Source organism: Cervus elaphus, chromosome 23, assembly GCF_910594005.1.
Source record: "Cervus elaphus chromosome 23, mCerEla1.1, whole genome shotgun sequence".
Lineage (NCBI taxonomy): Eukaryota > Metazoa > Chordata > Mammalia > Artiodactyla > Cervidae > Cervus > Cervus elaphus.
In genome coordinates this window covers 2,486,110-2,505,417 of record NC_057837.1, presented here as the reverse complement: position 1 = coordinate 2,505,417, position 19,308 = coordinate 2,486,110, and the positions used below count along the sequence as shown (strand labels likewise).

The 19,308-nt window shown below is 42.6% G+C and overlaps 1 protein-coding gene across 8 annotated transcripts in view; it reads right to left on the bottom strand.

Annotated features, from left to right (window-relative positions):
* Nucleotides 1-19,308, bottom strand: part of PLCB4 (phospholipase C beta 4) — a 452,949-nt gene that overhangs the window by 136,163 nt on the left and 297,478 nt on the right. For all 8 annotated transcript variants that reach the window (XM_043883530.1, XM_043883532.1, XM_043883529.1 and 5 more), the window contains 3 exons: nucleotides 13,498-13,578; nucleotides 12,162-12,221; nucleotides 10,554-10,697 (listed from right to left, as the gene is read on the bottom strand). In XM_043883530.1, the coding sequence (XP_043739465.1) occupies nucleotides 10,554-10,697; nucleotides 12,162-12,221; nucleotides 13,498-13,578 (285 nt within the window). The remainder of the gene's footprint in view (nucleotides 1-10,553; nucleotides 10,698-12,161; nucleotides 12,222-13,497; nucleotides 13,579-19,308) is intronic.

Sequence of the window (19,308 nt, the reverse complement as noted above, 5' to 3'; positions counted from 1 at the left end):
ACAGCAAGGCCAGGACACTCACATCCCTCAGAGAACATATTCTAAACTCCTGTCTCTTCCTCTCTTGGCCCAAAGTAACTAGGCCCTCAATTTCTGATGATCTTAGCAGCATGCTCTCAGTTAATCAGATTTAAAACCTCCTCCAATTTCACCCAGGAACAGAGCCTCTTGAACTCAAATGTTTCTCAGGTCTTCCTCCTTGTGTAACTGCTGAAGGCAAGAACGACTTATTTCCTTGTATCCTACCTCTGCAGAGCTGGTCCTCTGAGTCTGCTGGTGTGGAACCCGCAGATTTGAGGGCCAACTGTACGATGCCATTTTATACAAGGGACTTGAGCGCCTGTGGATTTTGCTATCTTCAGGGGTCAGGGGTGTGCTTCCTAGAACCATTTCCCTGTGGATATTGAGGTACAACTGTACTTCTCAAACTTGAATGTGTAAAGGAAGTACCTAGAGATCTTGTCCAAATGCAGACTCTGATTCAGCAGGTCTGAGGATAAGCCTGAGACCCTACATTTCTAAGTTCCTAGGTGATGATGACCCTGCTGGTCCAGACCACACTTGGAGAAGCAGTGCTCTGAGCCCTATGTTATTACCATATTACCTTCCCTGCCAAGACAGGAGACATAAAAGACTCAGGTTTGATCCCTGGGTTGAGAAGATCCCCTGAAGGAGGAAACAGCAATGCACTCCTCCTTGCCTGGGAAATCCCATGGACAGAGGAGCCGGGCAGGCTCCTGGCAGGTCCTTGGGGTTGCAAGGAGTCAGACAGGACTGAGCAACTAAAATAATCATCTATTTAGAATGTCAAGATCATGTTGCATCCTTCCTACAACTCAAGCCATGACCTTTTGTTACATCCAAAGAATCTTCAGAATAGACACAGGGATCCAAGCAACTTATTGGTACCCTCCTTGGCATCTAGTACACGTTTTTGTTTTGTAAAGAAATTGCATGTCTTTATAGGGGAAAGTAACTTCAAGGGTCATTCACTATAACTCCCTTTTCTTTGAAAAATGAGGATAAGAAAGCCCATGTAGAAGAAATGATTTGCCCACATTTATAATTCATAAAAAAATAATTCTAGGATGAATAGCTGAATGAAGGAAGGAAAAAAGACACAAGTGGGCATCTTAACTTAAAATGTCAGTGAGGTAAACATATTATGAAAACATTAGCATTCACTTTAGTGTAAGTACATCCATGCTGCACGCTGGCTGTTGTCTCGAGCTGAGGTTCCAAATGACCCACAGACAAGTTTGCTGTTTGACACACACGGTGCTAACAAAAATGAATATATTTGTCAACATTTTAACATCAGGAAATTTCATGTTAAAAATCCAGATGTCCAGTATCTCATGGAAAAGACACCACCAACAACAACCATCTAGCAACCTCAGGGCCATGTTCTAATGGTTGGAAAACTGGCAAGAGGTAACTGCCCCCAGATGGAGTATGTACACCCCACTTCACTACATTCTATTCCATCCCTACCTGCCTCCTGACACCTTTCCAATATTCACATCATCTCCCTGGCTCCTGCAGGCATCTGCGTCAACAACTTCTGGTCTAAAGGAACTAATTTTGATAATGCATAGATAAAGAAACAATTTCAGAGTGCAGAGAGCACCACCATGGGTCAGACACTAAGTACTGGATCCTGGAACAGACAGTCTGGCAAGAGGAGCAAGAGAACTGCTGGAGGAAGGGAGAGCAAAGGTGACAGGTGGTCATGGAAGCCCCCAGGGCAAGCCTTACCCACTCCACACTCACTGATGCATACGACCCGCCCAGGGCTCAGAGTGTCATGGTCTCCACATTCAACCCAGCAATTAAGCAAATGAGCCCCACTTTCTTTTTTGGCAAGAAGAAAACACCTAGGTGAGATGGGGACATTTAAAGCTCACAAATACACATCCACCTATTTGCTCCAATTCACAGCTTTGTCCTTAAGAAAACTTTCTACGGCTCCTTGCTGATTTGCTTCCCATGAATTCGGGATGGTTTAAAGGAAAAATAAAACAAGAGCATGCCAACATTCACTCTTGGAAACATGAAAAACACACACACACGCACATACATGCACCCCATCCCAAACTTGAGCCTCAAAGAACCATGAGACAATGTGGTGAAGAACTTAAATCAACTAGTATATTGGGGCTTGGATGATGGATAGGAAATGCAGATTTACAACTGAGCTCCTTTAGCATTCAGCAGGCAAAGGGCTCAGGTGAGCCTAGGCAGCAAACCAGTAAATGCAAGTTCCTCAAACCAGTAAATGCAAGTTCCTCAAGGCTTCTCTGTAAGAGAAGCAGGAGAAACTCCTTACAGAGCTTTTCTGCAGGGTCCAGCTCTCACCTGGAGCTCCTAACTCGAGCACTAGGGCAGGGCCTAAGATCTCACATCTTGGATTAAGTTCCCAGGTACCGCTTAAGCTGCTGGTCTGGAACCACACTTTGAGAACCACCAGATAGCTAATACAATTAAAACTACACTTCAAGAAATAGCTTTTTCCCCTCCTAGGGTCACAGAAATGAATTCATTTTAATCATGCTTTTTGTATTAGTGAATTCTAACCATTTCCGGTAAGGCCACAGGAATCAGGAGGTCTATAGATTCACCTGCCTGCTGCAGTCAATTAATTTGATAAAAACTTGTTTGGGTTCAAAGTGGTAATAATTTTTGGACCATTTGTAAGCTAAGCTAATGCGGACTCAAATTTCATCCAGCATCAGAATCACCTGGGAGGCTAGTTAAAATATTACTGTAAAAATACTGAATCACAATGATGTGCCCCTCAAATCAATATAACATTGTTTATATTAATTGTTTATAACATTGTATATATTAATATAACTGTTATATTAATCAGTTATACTTCGATTAACAAAAACAGATAGCTGAGCTCCATCCTGAGAATTTCAGATGTATTAGGCAGGCATAAGACCCAAGGATTTGCATTTTTAAGAAAGTCCCAGGTGAGGCTTCTGGTTTGACCCCTTTGAGTAGGTCTGTGCTTGCCTGTGGGTAGAGGAGCTAGTTGAAAGGAGGGGAGCTCTGCATGAGTGCTAAGTGGCTTTAGTGTTTTCGTGACCGTTGCAATTCGACCCTACGGACTGCAGTCTGCCAGGCTCCTCTGCCCATGGGCATTCTCCAGGCAAGAATATTGGAGTTGGTTGCCACGCCCTCCTCCAAGGGACCTTCCCAACCCAGGGATCTCTTTTGTCTTCTGCATTTGCACGTGGGCTCTTTACCACTAGCACCATCTGGGAAGCCCAGGGGAGCTCTGCAGAGTGTGAGCAAAAAGCCATTATGCAGCACTGACTAAATGTGAACTTGATTTTTTTCCTTCTTAACAAAACAAAGAATGAATCCCTTCTCCAAGAACTTTTGCAGTAATTCTTCCACTCAACATGATTTCAATTCAGCAGAGTGATTTTGACATTCAATCCAATTGACTTAAATAAGATTTTATTACCTGTAATAAACTACCTGACCTTTTTTGTCTACAAGAAGAAGACATAATATTTTTGCAATTTACTTTCTATAGTATTCAATCGTGGGCTTATTTGATGACTTGGTTACAAAGCATAATTTATGGAGTTTGCCAAATATTTACAACCTACAGAAAGTATAATGAGCAGTCTGGAAGTTGTCTAAACTCAAATCCAAATCTGTGCATTTTGAACTTCATAATAACAGCTTATTTTTGTAATCAAAATAAAATTCAACTGGGAATAAAATAACATATTTATTTGTGGAGATTTTCAGAGAGGGCTGCCTTTCAATCTTACGTGCAGTGACTGTGCTTGCAGTTCACTCTGTAGCACCAGCTGGAACTAAATGAAAGACATCTGAACTCCCTTCAACACACCAGAGACAAAATCCTCCCCAGCTAGTTGTATCCTAAGATAGAAAAAATACATCCGAGAAACTGAGTTTCTCTTCTAACTAAAGAAGTTTGTTATAATATTTGGCATTGTTTGCAGGGTTTATGGGCTTCCCTGTGGCTCAGGCAGTAAAGAATCCACCCACAACATGGGAGACCTGGGTTCGATCCCTGGGTCGGGAAGATCCCCTCGAGATGTGAATGGCTACCCACTCCAGTGTTCTCGCCTGGAGAATCGCGTGGGTAGAGGAGCCTTGTGGGCCACAGTCCACAGGGTTGCAAGGAGGTGGACATGACTGAGCGACTAAGCATACAGCACAATAGAGTTTACGGTAAAACAGTGGCAGAGAGATGAGGATGCAGAAAAAAGCTCTATTACATACAGTTTAGAAAAAAAAAAGGGAAGTCTCTCCTTCATGCAATTGTTTTTATTTATAGATGTTTTAAGTTCTGTGACCGAGCAGACACACCTATTACCCAAAGGCATACTGGGTTGGAGGGAAAAGTACCAGCAATTTGCTAGCAAGTCCTTTTAACAGAAGACCTTTCAGGAGAGGAAATGAAAGCAGAGTTTTCTAACTGGAATGACAGGAAGGATTTAGAGGGCAGAAAACAATGATCTCAATTCGAAACAGGTCAAGACACTGGGGTTACAGCCTCCAGGCTTGTCATGGAGTCTCAGCAACGGCCCCCCTTACATCCTGAAAAGTGACTAAAAATAATGCCATGGAATCCCAGACATTTTGGACTATCATTGAATCACATTTTCTTGGTTTTCTTATCTAAACATCATTCTCCTAGCTTTTCTTAGAACTAAACTGTAAAAAAATTTGACGGTTATATCTATTTATCACCTGGTTAGAGTTTATGGATTCAGTCCACATAAAGACCTCAATAAAATGAGGACAAATGTATGGACACTGAGGGGGAAAGAGGGTGTGATGAACTGGGAGACGGGGATTGACACATATGCACTATGGATTCTATGCATAAAATAGACAACCAGTGAAAGCCTGCTATGCAGCTCAGAGAACTCTGCTCAGGGCTCTGAGGCGCCCTGAACGGGAAGGAGACCCAAGAAAGGGGGGTCCATGTGTGCACGCAGCTGACTCACTGTGCGGAGCAGCAGGAACCCACACAGCATCGGAAAGCAGCTAGAGTCCAATAAAAACTAAGTTTAATAATGAAAAAGAAAAAATAAGTCCCCCCAAAAAGGACAAGCGAGAAGAGAAAAACAAACACCTTTCACTCTCCGTCTGCTTCCACTCCCAGAGGCTGCCACTGTTAGCTGCTTCTTCGTCATTCTGGAGATTGTATTTATACACAAAGGGACTTCCCTTGGGTGCAGGTTCAGTCCCTGGCTGGGGAGCTCAGATCCCACGTGTCGCGTGGCCAGAAACCCAAAACATAACACTGAAGCAATATTGAAACAAATTCACCAGAGTTTAAAGATGGCCCACTAAGAACACTTTATATATACAAAACAACAAAATGTATGTACTGAGCACTGATTAAATGTCAGGCACTGAAGGTTCTAGATGCTGGGGATGTAGTAGGGAATGGGGAGGCAGTAAATGAATGTATGGCATGTAAGTAGCGGTAAGTGCTACGCAGAAAAATAAAGCAGGATAAGGAGTTAGCATGTCTTGAGGGGAGATGAGGCAGGCAGCTAAGGTGAGGTTCCAGCAGGGACCTGAGAAATGTGGGGGAAGGAGCGCTGCATGTAGCTGGGGAATCGTATGTTCCAGGCAAAAAATCATAAGCACAAAGTTCCTGAGGCTGGAAGGAAATAGGGAGAGGGAGAGGATGGCAGCCAGAGGAAGGGAGGTGAGAAGGGATTCTTTAAGGCCCCATGAGCCTTGGAGGGTTCTGAGCATCAGTGATGGGATCTGAATTATGTTTAGAAACATCCTCTGCTATTTTATATAAAACTATATATATATAGCTATATATATAAAACTGCTATTTTGGGAACAGACTACAACAGACAAGGTCAAGGCAAAGAATTAGGGGAGAAATGTTATCGGCTGGGAGGGCGCTGCAGAAACGGTGATGGTAGAAGCAGCTAGATTCTAGACACAAGAGTGTTTGTTAACAGACCAATCAGGACACACGAGGAGAGTGTCCACGGCCTCAGCAACTGGAAGGATGTGGCTGGAAGGTCTGATGTGGACTCACGTTTAGGATCCTATCAGACATTTATTCCATAGGGGAGAAAGGTCTGTAAAATTGAGCTCAGATCTTGTTAAAGAGGTAGAGGGACTAGGCAAGCTTATTTACTCTTCAAGCAGAGGGCATGGCTGAAGAAAAGACAAGAGGAGCTATAAGGATGTCTTTTATACACGTGTCATCTTTTATCTAAACAAGAAAACGCACCATCATTTTCACTGTCTCGGGTACTGTGAAAATATTTTGTATTTATTTGAAACCTTAACTCTAGTAAAGTAAGATTTGATGTTAAATGTTATTGACTCTCAAAACACCCACTTGAAGTAAGAAAAGATGTCAGAGAACCCTTTTAGGAAGTGGAGGAACAAGGAAGTAAGATGACTTTCAGAGTCAGGCAAGGTCCCACATGGGACAGGGTCCTCCATGGACAGGACATGAATTGATGAATTCCACCTGCCTGGATTCAATGTTTGGTCAAGTGAATTTTTCAGAATCATTGGACTGTAAGTATCATATAAGCCCAGGAATTAAGAACAGACTCAAGAATCTCAAATAAATAGTCCTAGGCAAGGTCTGTACTAGAAAACCTCTTAAAACTTCTATATCACTGGTCAGACCAAGACTTGTCAGATGGCATAAAACAAGCAAAACATTCTGACCACCCAGAGAATGGCTAATCCTCACAGTCAATAAGCTATTTTTCAGCATTTTGTAAGTTTCTGCTCTCATTTTGAGTGAGTACCATGAGTTATTTATGTTTATTTCCATACCTGTTTATATTTGTAATAAAAACTATGATCAGTAAAAAATTCTTGTGGAAAGAAAGAGGGTTGCTGCTTCTTCTAGTGGATAGTTGGGAAGATTTCTTTAAAGATAAGTTGCTAAAAATTTTTTCTCAAGTTCTGTGTAAATGAGACAACTAAAAGATTAGGGAAAGAAGTTATTCAGTAGTAGGATTCTGTTCTCCAACTGCTCCAAGAATGTCTTTAAAGTGGACTCAGTTGTATTTTAAAGAAACCAAACTGGATATTTCAGACAATGCATTACGGGTGAAGGACAAGTAGAAAAAAAAAAAAGGCTTCCCAGGTGGCACTAGTGGTAAAGAATCTGCCTACCAATTCAGAGATGCAAGAGACAAGCGTTCTATCCCTGAGTCAGGAAAACCCCCTTGAGTAGGAAAAGGCAACCCACTCCAGTATTCTTGCCTGGAAAATTCCATGGATAGAAGAGCCTGGTTGGCTACGGTCCATCGGGCCACAAAGAGTTGGACATGATTGAGCACATGCTGGCAAAAAATCTATCAAACACAACCAATAGACCCAAACTAAATGCAAAGATCTTGGCTCTAACATCAAAAGATTGGCCAACAACTGAACCAAATCTATATGTTTCAGGTTAGAATAGAGTATCTGTGGAGTTCTGTCCCAGGCCACACGTGTGAGGCTTTGCACCAAGGCCACGGAAGTGGAGCCCAGAGCCAAGGGTACCTCTGAAGCTGACTGAGCCCCTTTGTAACTGTGGCTCCGAACCCCACCCTGATCATCACCAACCAGCTTCCTGACACCAAATTCAGCAAAAATGCCCACCCCATGATCACCCTATCATGCCCTAACCAGTCACCTAAAGCCAAGCCTCCAGCAGGAATCTGCTTTGTCTTGAGGCTATAAAAACTGGCTACTAACCCACGGAAAGTATCGCTTCTCCCTCTCTCTCAGGAGGTTAGCCTGCTGCACTCGCAGAGCCCACGTTATCTCTGCTCTGTGTTCTCAATAAACTCACTCCCTTCTGAAAGGCTCTGTGTCTGCAAACTCTTCTCCAACCCACACTCAGCCTGCCATAACAGTGTTTAAGGTCTGTAAGTGTAATTTTTTAAAATGATGATTTGCTTTAATTGACTTCTGTGATAATGTGAACATAATATCGCTAGCTAAGAGCTGTTCTATGGTCCCAAGATTCTGGGCTCCTAAGCTGTATTCATGTCAAAATGGTACGACCACAAAAAGCCCCAAATCTTGTCTTTAAGTATAGACTTCTACCCTGGAACACAGACTTATATATCACATATTTGTGACTACAGGGTTCAGACCATGGCTCTTAAATAAAACAAGACTGCAGCAGTCAAAGCATGGAAGTAAGAACATTTCGATTTACTGATCTGAGCCACCTTCCTAGGACTGTACTTGCTCAGGGATGGGGTGGGCTTGACAGTATCACACAAGAAATCAGAAGGCTGACTTTTAGGCTGATCTCTGGCCTAGCCTGCTGTGTAGACTCAGGCGAGTTCTTTAAACTCCTTGGCTTCCTCTTCTACATCTGAAAAATGCGGTGTCTCAGTTCCACCTCTAGCTCTAAACTGCGAGGACTCTGCGATCTGAGCAGTGAACGGACACTGAGGGCTTTCGATGAGAAAGGTATAGCCACTTTCCATGTAACGAGTCCTGCAACCTACAGAGCAATCCTAGGAGCAGGCACTGTGCTGCTGTTCCACTTTGAGATGAAGCAGGTGAGGCCCAGCGAGGCCACTCGTGTGTCTCGGTCACGCAGCTGGGAAGAGGAAGAGGAGGATGCGCGGCCAGGCAACTTGTTCCGGATCCCAGATTCTTAAGGTCACATGAGTCATCGGGCTTCTTGTAATACGACAGGTTGACAAAAGACATGACACAGGTCTACAGAACTGTCATTTTGCAAAATTTCAAGCATCTAAATATCTGTCTGATTAACAAGTCTTTCTCTTTCTGGGTGATCAGCATGGACTTCTGGGATTGAATGTTGCTATGGCAGATAGCAACCAAAAAGACCTTTGTAGCAAATAACATAAGCGCGCACTGGAAACAACGCTTGTTCAGATCAGCAGGGTTCAAGAAACCATCCAACTGGATGTTGATCCGAGCACAATAATGAAAGAACCTGAAGGCAACATCTGTTCTCCCAAAGCGAGGTGATCTGGAAAAGCAGCATAAAACCAGCCAAGCCATGCAAGTACAGAAGCAAAGGCTCTCACGTCCTGTGGAACATCCATTCCTGCCTGGACCCAGAGCCACAGCTGGGAGCTTCTCAAACTTTACTGCACATATGAGTCACACTTTGTAAGTGAGGGTGAAAGAGTCTTGATGGTCTCAGTATCTGTAGAACTCAGTTCTGCACCCGTTGATTCTGTGTCCAGGGTAAAGTCTTCTTATCTCAGTTTCATCAAATAATCTTACCTGGATATTCCCTGAGGGCTCTAAAGTTCAATATTTCTAATGATGACCTTTCTCATTCAACCCTGCACTGAGCTTCTACTTGCAGGATCAATGGGAAAATAAAATGCCCATCTCCCAATCCCCCAAACCCAGAAGAGCAGAGGCCCAGGCCTCTTCACACATTTTATGCAAAGATAATGGTGCTCTGTCCACAGGTAACACTGCCCGAAGACAAACAACTTGCAGGAGAGTGAATTACATTCGAGGCTTTCTACTTTGGGCAATATCTCTTTGAGACTCACTTGCCAGGGCAATGGTAGGCTGGTTATGGTATTAAGATGGATCATAACCCAATACTTTCATAGCTTACAGGCAGGGTAGTTATCAGTCATCTAGAAACTAACAGGGTAACCACAGCCATATGCAGCAACTGAAATTCAGTTCATCTGAATTGAAAACACATATTATATTTTGACAACTTTGTATGAATAGAAGAATATAAAATATGTTAACTGATTTTATATTGATTTCGCATTAAAATGACCTATTGGGTTACAAAATGACATACCAGAATTTAAAAAGATACATGCATCCCTGTGCTCAGAGCAACACTGCTTACAATAGCCAAGACATGGAACCAATCTAAACGCCCATTGACAGAGGAATGGATAAAGATGTGGTCCATTCATACAATGGACGACTACTCAGCCATAGAGGAGAATGAAAGAAGGCCATTCGCAGCCCCGTGGATGGACTCAGAGATGATGACACTAGTGAAGTAAGCCAGGCAGGCAAAGATGAATACCGTGTGGTATCACTTCTGTGTGGGATATAAAATAACAAAATTAATTTTACCTGTGGCTACCAGAAAAAATTAAGCTACATCTGTGGCTTGCATTATATTTCAGCTGGGTAGTGCTGCTCTGACCCTTTGCTGCTCAAACTGTGGTTCTCAGACCAGCAGCACCAGCATCCACTGGGAGCTTGTTAGAAAGGGAGAATGTGTCCTCACCGCAGACCTACTGAACCAGAATCTGCATTTTCACCAAATCCCAGATGATCCTTGTCTACATTCTGGTGAGAGGCTCCTACAACACACCACAGTCAGTGCTCAGGCTGCTGGTATTCATGAGTGACATGCTGAAAGGGTACCGCGCTTGTTCAATTTTCTAGCAAGCAATGGAAACTTTCTTTAAAATTTAAATTAAATTATACAATTCAAAATATATATCAAAATGACATTATACATGAAAAACTATGTGCACCACACATGTCCATACGGGATTGGAAGGAGGTTGTTTCATGGAGGATACCTTCGTTATTTCTGGATTTTCAGCCACCATGTACGTGAAACTGATGTTCACCAGATCTGCACCACTGCAGACACAAACTATCCGCCCTTCCAGATCATTTTCTGATTTGCCAAAAGCTTCAAGAGCAGCCAAAATTTTGGGATCCTACAGAGGTAGACAAATAGGAAAAAAATACATTAGATCACAGAGCATAGAAAAAGAAACTACATTTGATGTAAAAACATCCAGTAAGGCAAATTCTTCTATCTAAAACTGTCCAGGTATCTAGTGTTATTCTAAAACTCATATAGGTAAAACCTATAACACTACACATTACTGGAACTCATCTGGTAAGAAAGGTATAAACAGTTATTGATTTAGAAGATGGGGAGGCAGGGTCTTTCTTTCAACTGCGGCTTGTAGTTATTGGAAGACGTGAACTACGGCAACAGGACTCAAAGGCTCTGCCTGAGACCTGATTATGTCTGCAAAGGTCAAAGGGGGTTCTCACAGAGAACAGTCACTGGGGATTCACACAAACATGCAGGGCATTGCCACAGTCAGCAACCTCAAGTTGTTAAAAAATAAGATTGAGTCTTTCAAACAGCCTGGACACAAAGAATGAATACGTGCATCTCTAGGAGCCCTGGCCTCCTCATTTGGAATGAAAACTGTGTAAGTCTGCCCTAATTAGCAAATAAAATAGTGGCTTTGTCCTCTGAAAGAACTCGGGGGGAGAGGGGGGAAATGCCAAGGTAGTTACACAGAGATTTTAAACTAACATTAAATAAAGAGGGTCACTAACAAAAGACAAAAACAAAGTGAGGAGCATAATTTTGTTTTGAACATATAAAAACTTGCAAACCTGCAAGACTATTATGGAAAAGGGAATAAATGCTGTGCTGGAATATTCTAGGAAAAAACCATCCTTTAAATTCCTAATGCAAACAGCTTCCCATTCAAACAAATCAATCCCTGTGAAGAAGGCTTATTCATGTGTCTGCCATTCTTTTTTCTCTCAGAGGCAAGCTGAGCCTTCAAGGTGACCAGGGTCTGCGTGCACAGGTGCACAAATGTGGAACTACCCGACTCATCTAAATTTCCACATCAGCCATGGACCAGAAGTGACTCACTCTTTGCTGAAAAAGAAGGTGGGGATGGGGGGGAGGGGTGCTTGTCAGATTAATTTCTGAGTTAAGGGAACAGTTTATTTCAATGCTCATACCACACAAGGGTCATCAGTTTCAAAGGTTAATAACAATTTCTAATATAATTAAACCCAATGCAATCCAAATCACCCAACCATTACAGATGAGATTTCTAAACTGTATCTGTTCTTCATCCAGCTGAGGATATGGGGGCAGTAACGGGCCTCCCGGGTGGCTCGGTGGTAAGGAATATGCCTGCAAGGCAGGAGACAAGGTTTCAATCCCGGGTCAGGAAGATCCCCTGGAGGAGGAAATTCAACCCACTCCAGTATCCTTGCCTGGGAAATCCCACGGAGGAGGAGCCTGCCAGGCTACAGTCCTTGGGGTCAGAAGCGTTGAACACGAATGAGCGACTAAACTACAACAAAGGGGTCACACAGCAGTCTGTGTCTAGAAGAACAACAAACACCAACTTGGCTACCTTTGGTGTGGCTCCCAGCCGAACACTGTTGATGAGGGAACATTCTAGCACTTGGCCTTCCTGCAAAGAGAGCATACAACACGGCAGTGAGTCTAAATTCTGCCAGACCTATAGCACAGACAGCTGAGCAAACGTTTGTGATGATGAAGGCGATGCTGATTAGAGTAAGGCAGAAGCAGGATTAAAAACAAGTAATGATAACGATAATAATTTTCAACAATCAAAAATAGTCAAGATATTTTCAAAGCAAACTCTGGTCCATTCCTGTGCGTGAAGTAAAACCAATACACTGACACTGGGTTGTGGTGAAGGAAAGTGCAGTTTACTGTGAGGCTCCAGGCAAGGAGAGTGGGTGGCTCTCGCTCTAAAACCCTGAGCTCCCCAAAGCAAAGGGTTTCAGCAAAACAGCTTCAAAGGGCAGCTGAGGCAGGGATATTGCAGGGCATACGATCAGCTAGTGCACATTTCTCTGACTGGTTGATGGCGAGATAACATGGGTGAACATTATTAATCCTGAGGCTCCAGGAGGCTATGTCTTTATGGTCATCAAGTAATTAAATGCTTCCATTGGGTGGGGGCTTTAGGATCTGTAAAATAACTCAGGAAATGTGCATCAGATACGATCTAGGAACTTCAGAGAGGAGCTCAAGCAGCGGATGTAGGGGACGGGTCTGTTCTGGGAAGGCCCCAGAGCATCCTGCCTGGTTGCAGAGACCCCAAACATTCCATTCCATATGTATAGATATACACACATATACATGCAGAATGCAACTCTGAATAAGTACAAAATGTTACTTTTATATATTTAACATTGTGATTACTGCCATGTATATTATTAAATATATGTGTGTACATGAAATATCAGTGGGACCATACTAACTTAAACTCTGATTCTACTCTTCAGAAATTCAGCTCAAAGGTTCACAAAATGTGAACGCTGTGCTATGTGTAAAGTCCTGGAAAGTGCCCTTAAATGAACCTCTGAGACTTCAGCTTGAATACCTCTCTTCTGGGAAATCTTTCTAGCTCCCAAGATTTAAATCAGACTTGCCTGCTTTTAAGCTCCTGTAACCTGACCTTCTCTTTTGCAGCTCTCAATGTCTTGTAACTTTCTTTCTTTTGGATGCCTGACTTTGATCCTAGGCTGGAATCTATAAGGATCACATCCTTGACCATTGCTATATCCCCAACGTCTAGCACACAGAAGCACATTTTAAGTCTTGAATGAATGAATAAGTGTCGGGTCTGTGCCCACAAGGGGCTTTCGGTCACTTGTGGAGAAATGAAATGCCTTCACCCTGAGAGCAAGAAGGAGCGACTTGTTTCTGCGCCATACCTTGCCTTCACTTCTCCAGGTCAGAAAGAAGCCAAATTCATCTACTTTGAAGAGGCAGTTGGGTTCAAACACAAAGGATTCCTGTGAAAAAGAAATGTGTTGATCAGCATGACTCACACCATTTTGAATCTAATAAAAATGCAAATATCTTTTAGCATCTAAACAAGAGACAAATGCATCCTGAACCTAATGACCACATTTCTCATTATATTATGTAACATTTTCATTTTGAAAATTTCTTGCATTCATTTTTGCATTGAAAGACTGATCAGTTTTATACAGCATCTTCCTTTAAGGCAGTTTTAAGAACAAAACACATTAATGCTCTGAAGGTACATAGAGGAGAAGTTTTCTCTAAGATCTGGGGAAAAAGAGCTCCTGGAAAGAAGGACTCCCAGGTGTCAGCCAACTGGTCTCACTCCACACAAGAGGAATTATTGCTGATCTCTAACATAGTATCAGAAATCAGGAGAAAATTTTTTTTAATCACTTTTTTTTTTTTTTTTGTCTACAGAATTCAGCATTCAGAGGTTTACTCAGATAACTGCTGAGTTTTCTGCTTTTATATCCAATCTCATTGCGTGTTCCATAAACCGGGACTTAAGCAAGACTTTGAGCTACTCCAAGTATAGTCCTGGGAGCAGCAGCATCAGCCTCATTTGGGAGATTGACTGAATTGGCGGAATCTAGGGCTCCAGGCCAGACAGACTGAATCAGAGTCTCTGGGGTGGGAACCAGAAATCTGTGTTCCAACAAGCCCTCCAGGTGATTCTAATACACAGTAAAAATCTAAGAACCACTGCAATGGACATCAGGATCAGATCAAGATGGAATGTTAGCCAAATGCAGGGGCCCCACAGCAGCTAAGCTGTATTTCCCAAAGGATTTCTGGTCTTTAGCAAGAAAGCACCATTGTTCTTAAAAACTCCAGGCGAGTTCTATGTCAATGAAAGCAAAAGGGCCCCCAGGAAATGAACCCAGATGCCCTCTGCCCTCTGCCTGCATCACACCAAGACTTGGCACTCACATGTCAACAAACCCACTTCTCGTGACCTAAAGAACTTGTCCTAGATGATTATAACACTGCTACAGGGGGCTGCCTGGCAAACGGGAATGGGGTATGACTTCAAACAAATAGAGAGCAATCACTGGATGAAGATTTTAAGCATAGTCCAGACTCTCAATTCAAAACTTATTTTTCTAAATTTCAAGGACGTAACAACATTTATTGTTAATGCCAATGTCAATGTCAGATTTTAGAGTCCCAGGGGCCCTGAACAAAAATTTGTGTAGTTTTCTGACACGTGAAGAATTATCATGTGCAAGCAGTCACCATAATGAGTAAGATGAAGGAATGGCATTATGTGACCTTTGTTTATGGGATAAAAATCCAGTTCTGCCACTCAACTATTTACTTTCTCTTACAAAGACTCTAAGTCTCAGAATCCTTATCTAATAAAAGGAAATATTTATACCTACCTTTTAGGGAATGAAATGAGATGATAAATGCAAAGTACTTTTACATTTTACCATGAACGTGAGTCACACTGCTACACAGTTCAGCAAGTGGTAGCTACCATTCTTCATCCCTGGTTCAAGTTTACATTTGTGGTAGCAAATTATTAACAATGTGAATTTGTCAATATGTAATGTTTTCGACCCACAGAAATGCACTTCTGGATGGTTCAGCTTTTTAGGAAAGGTGTGACCCAGAAGTTGACACTTTAAATGGGTCTTAGAGGATGAGCAGAAGCTACCCAGGTGAGGCAGAGTGGCAGATGTGCAGGGCTGCTGACAGCAGGGGCTTTGGAGGAGTTGATGCGGTAGGTACATCTTAAGGGGGTGGCAGGAGATGAGACTGGACACATAAATAAGGCTAGATGGAGGGGTGGGGTACATCATACAAAAAGGTATTAAACGTAACCCAAAAGGTCTTGAATCGTTACTGACTGAGAAACGAGAATAATGAAATTATGAGAATGAACACATTGTGAATACTTTCCAAGCAATATCTTAATGTCAATAAAGAATTTCAGTGTTCAAAAGTATGGCCTAAAATGGTGTTTACAGAGTAGACCTACAATGAATCAGCTACCATCATTATTTATTTATGTACACCTAATCCAATTCCAAATAGGGATTTGGAATGATCTAGGAAATATACATGATAAATAAGAATGATTTTCCAGCTTATTTTGAGGTGGAACTTACAGTTCCTTGGCCTCCTTAACGGCAAAGATCTTTTTTCTTTCTTCCTCTCTCAGTTACTTAGTACCCTCTGACTTTACCTTTACTACCTGGGAATTTGGATTCCTAACATCTCACTCTTGGATCATCCGATGCTTTTAACGCCTAGCTCTATAGTCTTCACTCTGCTATATTAATCTAAGTTCCTACAACTTCCTATTCATTAATCCTGCCCACCCCTCGCTAACCACCAGGCTTCCCTTGCTTTTACTTCCATCCTGTCTAGTTTATTTCCATGGTCCAACATTACAATCACTTCCTCACAGACATCTTGAACTTCTATGTCTCATTTTCTGTTTTCATGGCCAAAAAACTAAGTCCATCCTGTCCATTTTTTAATCACTAAATTTGATGGAGAAAATCACAAAACTGGATTGTCTGGCTTTGGTTTACTTTAAAAAAGAAAATCTTGACTTTCAAGATTATAAACTTCAAATGGATAGTCCACATGATTTTCAACCTTATAATTCTTTCTTTTAAAGCTCCCCATTCTTCAAAAGGATTATCTCAGAGCTTCTCAAACTCCTTTACTCCTAGCCAATTACTGAACTTCATTGATTAAATAAAGGAAACTCATCAGATGAGAACTTTCTCCATCCTTCCCCCTAATAAAGTATGCTTTCGCCCATCAAAGGTCAATCCCTCCGCTTCTGCTCCAGATCCAGTCGTCTTCCAGATTCCATCCTCTATCACCTACACAAGGATTTCAGTCTTCTATGTATCATCGTCCGATACACATCAAGTTTTCTCTCTATGAGGTCATTCCTATCAGCACACAAATAAGTTCCAGCCATCCCCACTTACTCCTTCAATTACTCCCTCATGTCTCTGATCCATTTTAAGGGTATAGTATCTTGAAGAGTTTGTCTCCAGCCACTGTCTCTACTATTTCTCTTCCATACCATCTCTGACCAATTCCATCTGCCTTCTGTTCCTCCCACTAGCTAACACTTTTCTGCCAGGTTCACCATGACTCACTTTCACACTGCCATATGCAGGGCACACTTTGATTTGCTCTTCTACATGTTCAACATAACAACTTCTTACATGATCTGCAGAAGTCGGCTCTGGGGATTGTTATTTCTACTATGTTCCAAGACCTCCTTTAATGCTAGAGCTTTAACACCATCTGCTTCTTGATGACTCCCAAATTTGTAGTAGTGGCCCCAGCCTCTCTGGGTTCTCAGTTCAGACATCTAACTCTCTTCTTGACTTCTTCACATGAATGTCTCTAAATCAATGCATCCATAACCAAATTCTTTATTCCTCACCCTCTTTCCCCAAGCCTTTCCATTACAAGACATTCTGGGCTCAATACTTGTCACTAGTGTCCTGATTTACTGAAACTACAATCATCTTGACTTTCCATTAAGAAGTCCATTTTCATAGCATCCATCTCCACCACCACCAACACCACCTTGGTCCAGAGTATCACCATCTTTTTCATAGATTAATCAACTCATTTCTACTCTTTCCTTCACAGCAGCCAGATTGATTCTCCAAACAGTGAAGCCATTTAATAGATCCCCATCATAGTTGGGATAAAATCCCAACTCCTAGCGTGGGCTAAAAGGTCCTGTATAATCTGGGTCTTAGAGACCTGATCTCACATCATTCTCTGTCTTTGTTTTCTTTCTTGTTCACTACACCCATCAGTACTCTTTTCCTTAAGAGTACTTCTTAAGCTCTTCTAGCCTCAGGGTCTTCGCATTGGCTGTTCCTCCTTCCTAGAAGTCTCTTCCTACTGTCTTTAGCTTCTCTTCATCCTACAGGCCTCACCTTAACTTTCCCCTCTTCAGAGGGGATATTTCCTTGACCTCCCTAATAGGTCTGTCATTTTATTTTCTAAAATAGCATCTTGATTATTTCTTTGCTTGCAACTAACACAGTCTGCAGTTATTTCTTTGTTTATTATTCATGGCTTGGTTCCTACACCAGTTTAACCTCCATGAGGGCAGAATCCTTGAAACTTTCTTGTTCACATTTGTGCTCCAAGCAACTAGTACATCAAAGGCACGCTGAAAGTAAATTCATGCACCAAAATTTAAACAAATCTTTTTTTTTCAAAGATACTTCACAGTAGGCCAACGTATAAAATGTAAACCAGAAATCATGCAAGTTGAGGGGGTTGCACCAGGCCCCCATAAGGGTGAGTCTCTGGAGGCCTCCCATGAACAGACAAACAAACATAAGGCCACCATCGCTTAGGCTGCCTGCCTGGAGGAAGCAGAAGCTTTTTCTACTTCATCAAGCTCATCTTAGAGGTTGGGTATGGTTTTGAGGTACCGCCTAGGAATCCCTTTCAGAACAGGAGAACTGCCTGAATGCCCCTACAAAGAGATTATTTTCAAAACAAGATAAGAACCACGGGCAAGGAGAAGAAAAATAAAGCAAAATAATACTTTGTCCTGGCAAAATAAGGACAAAGTAAAAGATGAGTTTTCAGAAATTTTTGTTAAAAGGTCCTACACGGTGAGAATAAGATGCCTCATTGGCTCTGGACTCCCTAGCAACAAAAGCAAAAGGGGAAAATATAATTTGCCAGGTGCCCATATAGTTCATAGATAAAAATATCAGATGTCAGGAGAATCAACTGCCAGAATAGAAATTCTCTAGTGAGACACTTAAGGAGCACTGGCAGATGCTAATAACAAGGTTTCCAACAAAACCCACAATAAGCTTGTACTGTGACCGGGACATTCTTGGACCAAATGGGTTGAAAGTATCCATGGAAATGAAAGTGCAAATCTGAGGGGTATGTGACAATAGGCTGAAAGAACTGAAACCCAATTCATTTAGGTTTCTCTGCACCTTCCACCAACAGAACCACCAGACCTGCAGTGAGCAAAGGCTCCCAATCTCTATTCTTCTTCCGTAACAGCGGTTGTAAATGTCACACAGGCACCTGCTGACCAGGACGTGGGCTGCAGCCCCATGATCACACTGAGGCAATGATATCCCCAGGTCCCTTGTCAGGAAAAATCCCTCTCCAGATCCGAGTGTGCCAGGGGAGAATAAAGGAAGCTGGGCCCTTCTCCCTCACAAATCTGTTGGTTGGCAGCTGACAAATGGTAGTAGGATTCTCTGACAAGGACGCAAACTGTAATGGCACTTCTTCCTGGTGCTCAGAAGTTCTCTTCTCCCAAGACTCAACCACAGCTCATCACAGTCACACCGCAGAGCTCGAGGACCAGGTAGCTCACCCAGTCCACACCAACGTTGCCCTCTGGCCCCGGGGAGAGGCGAAGCTGGGGGTCTGGGGGCACACCAACGTTGTCCTCTGGCCCCCGGGAGAGGCAAAGCTGGGGGTCTGGGGGCACACCAACGTTGCCCTCTGGCCACGGGGAGAGGCGAAGCTGGGGGCCTGGGGGCAATCTCTTTGGAAAAGGAGAGAAGCATCGCTTTTGCTGGAATTGCTACAGCGAGAAGCTAGTCCTGCCTTGAGGATCCCTGACCTGAGGGCTTCCAGAGACCCTGTCCCCATTTCATCAACAGTGGAGTATATTTAATGGCTGCGTCTCAGCCTTATTTTTGTGCAATTTTCACCTACCGCATACTACCTTC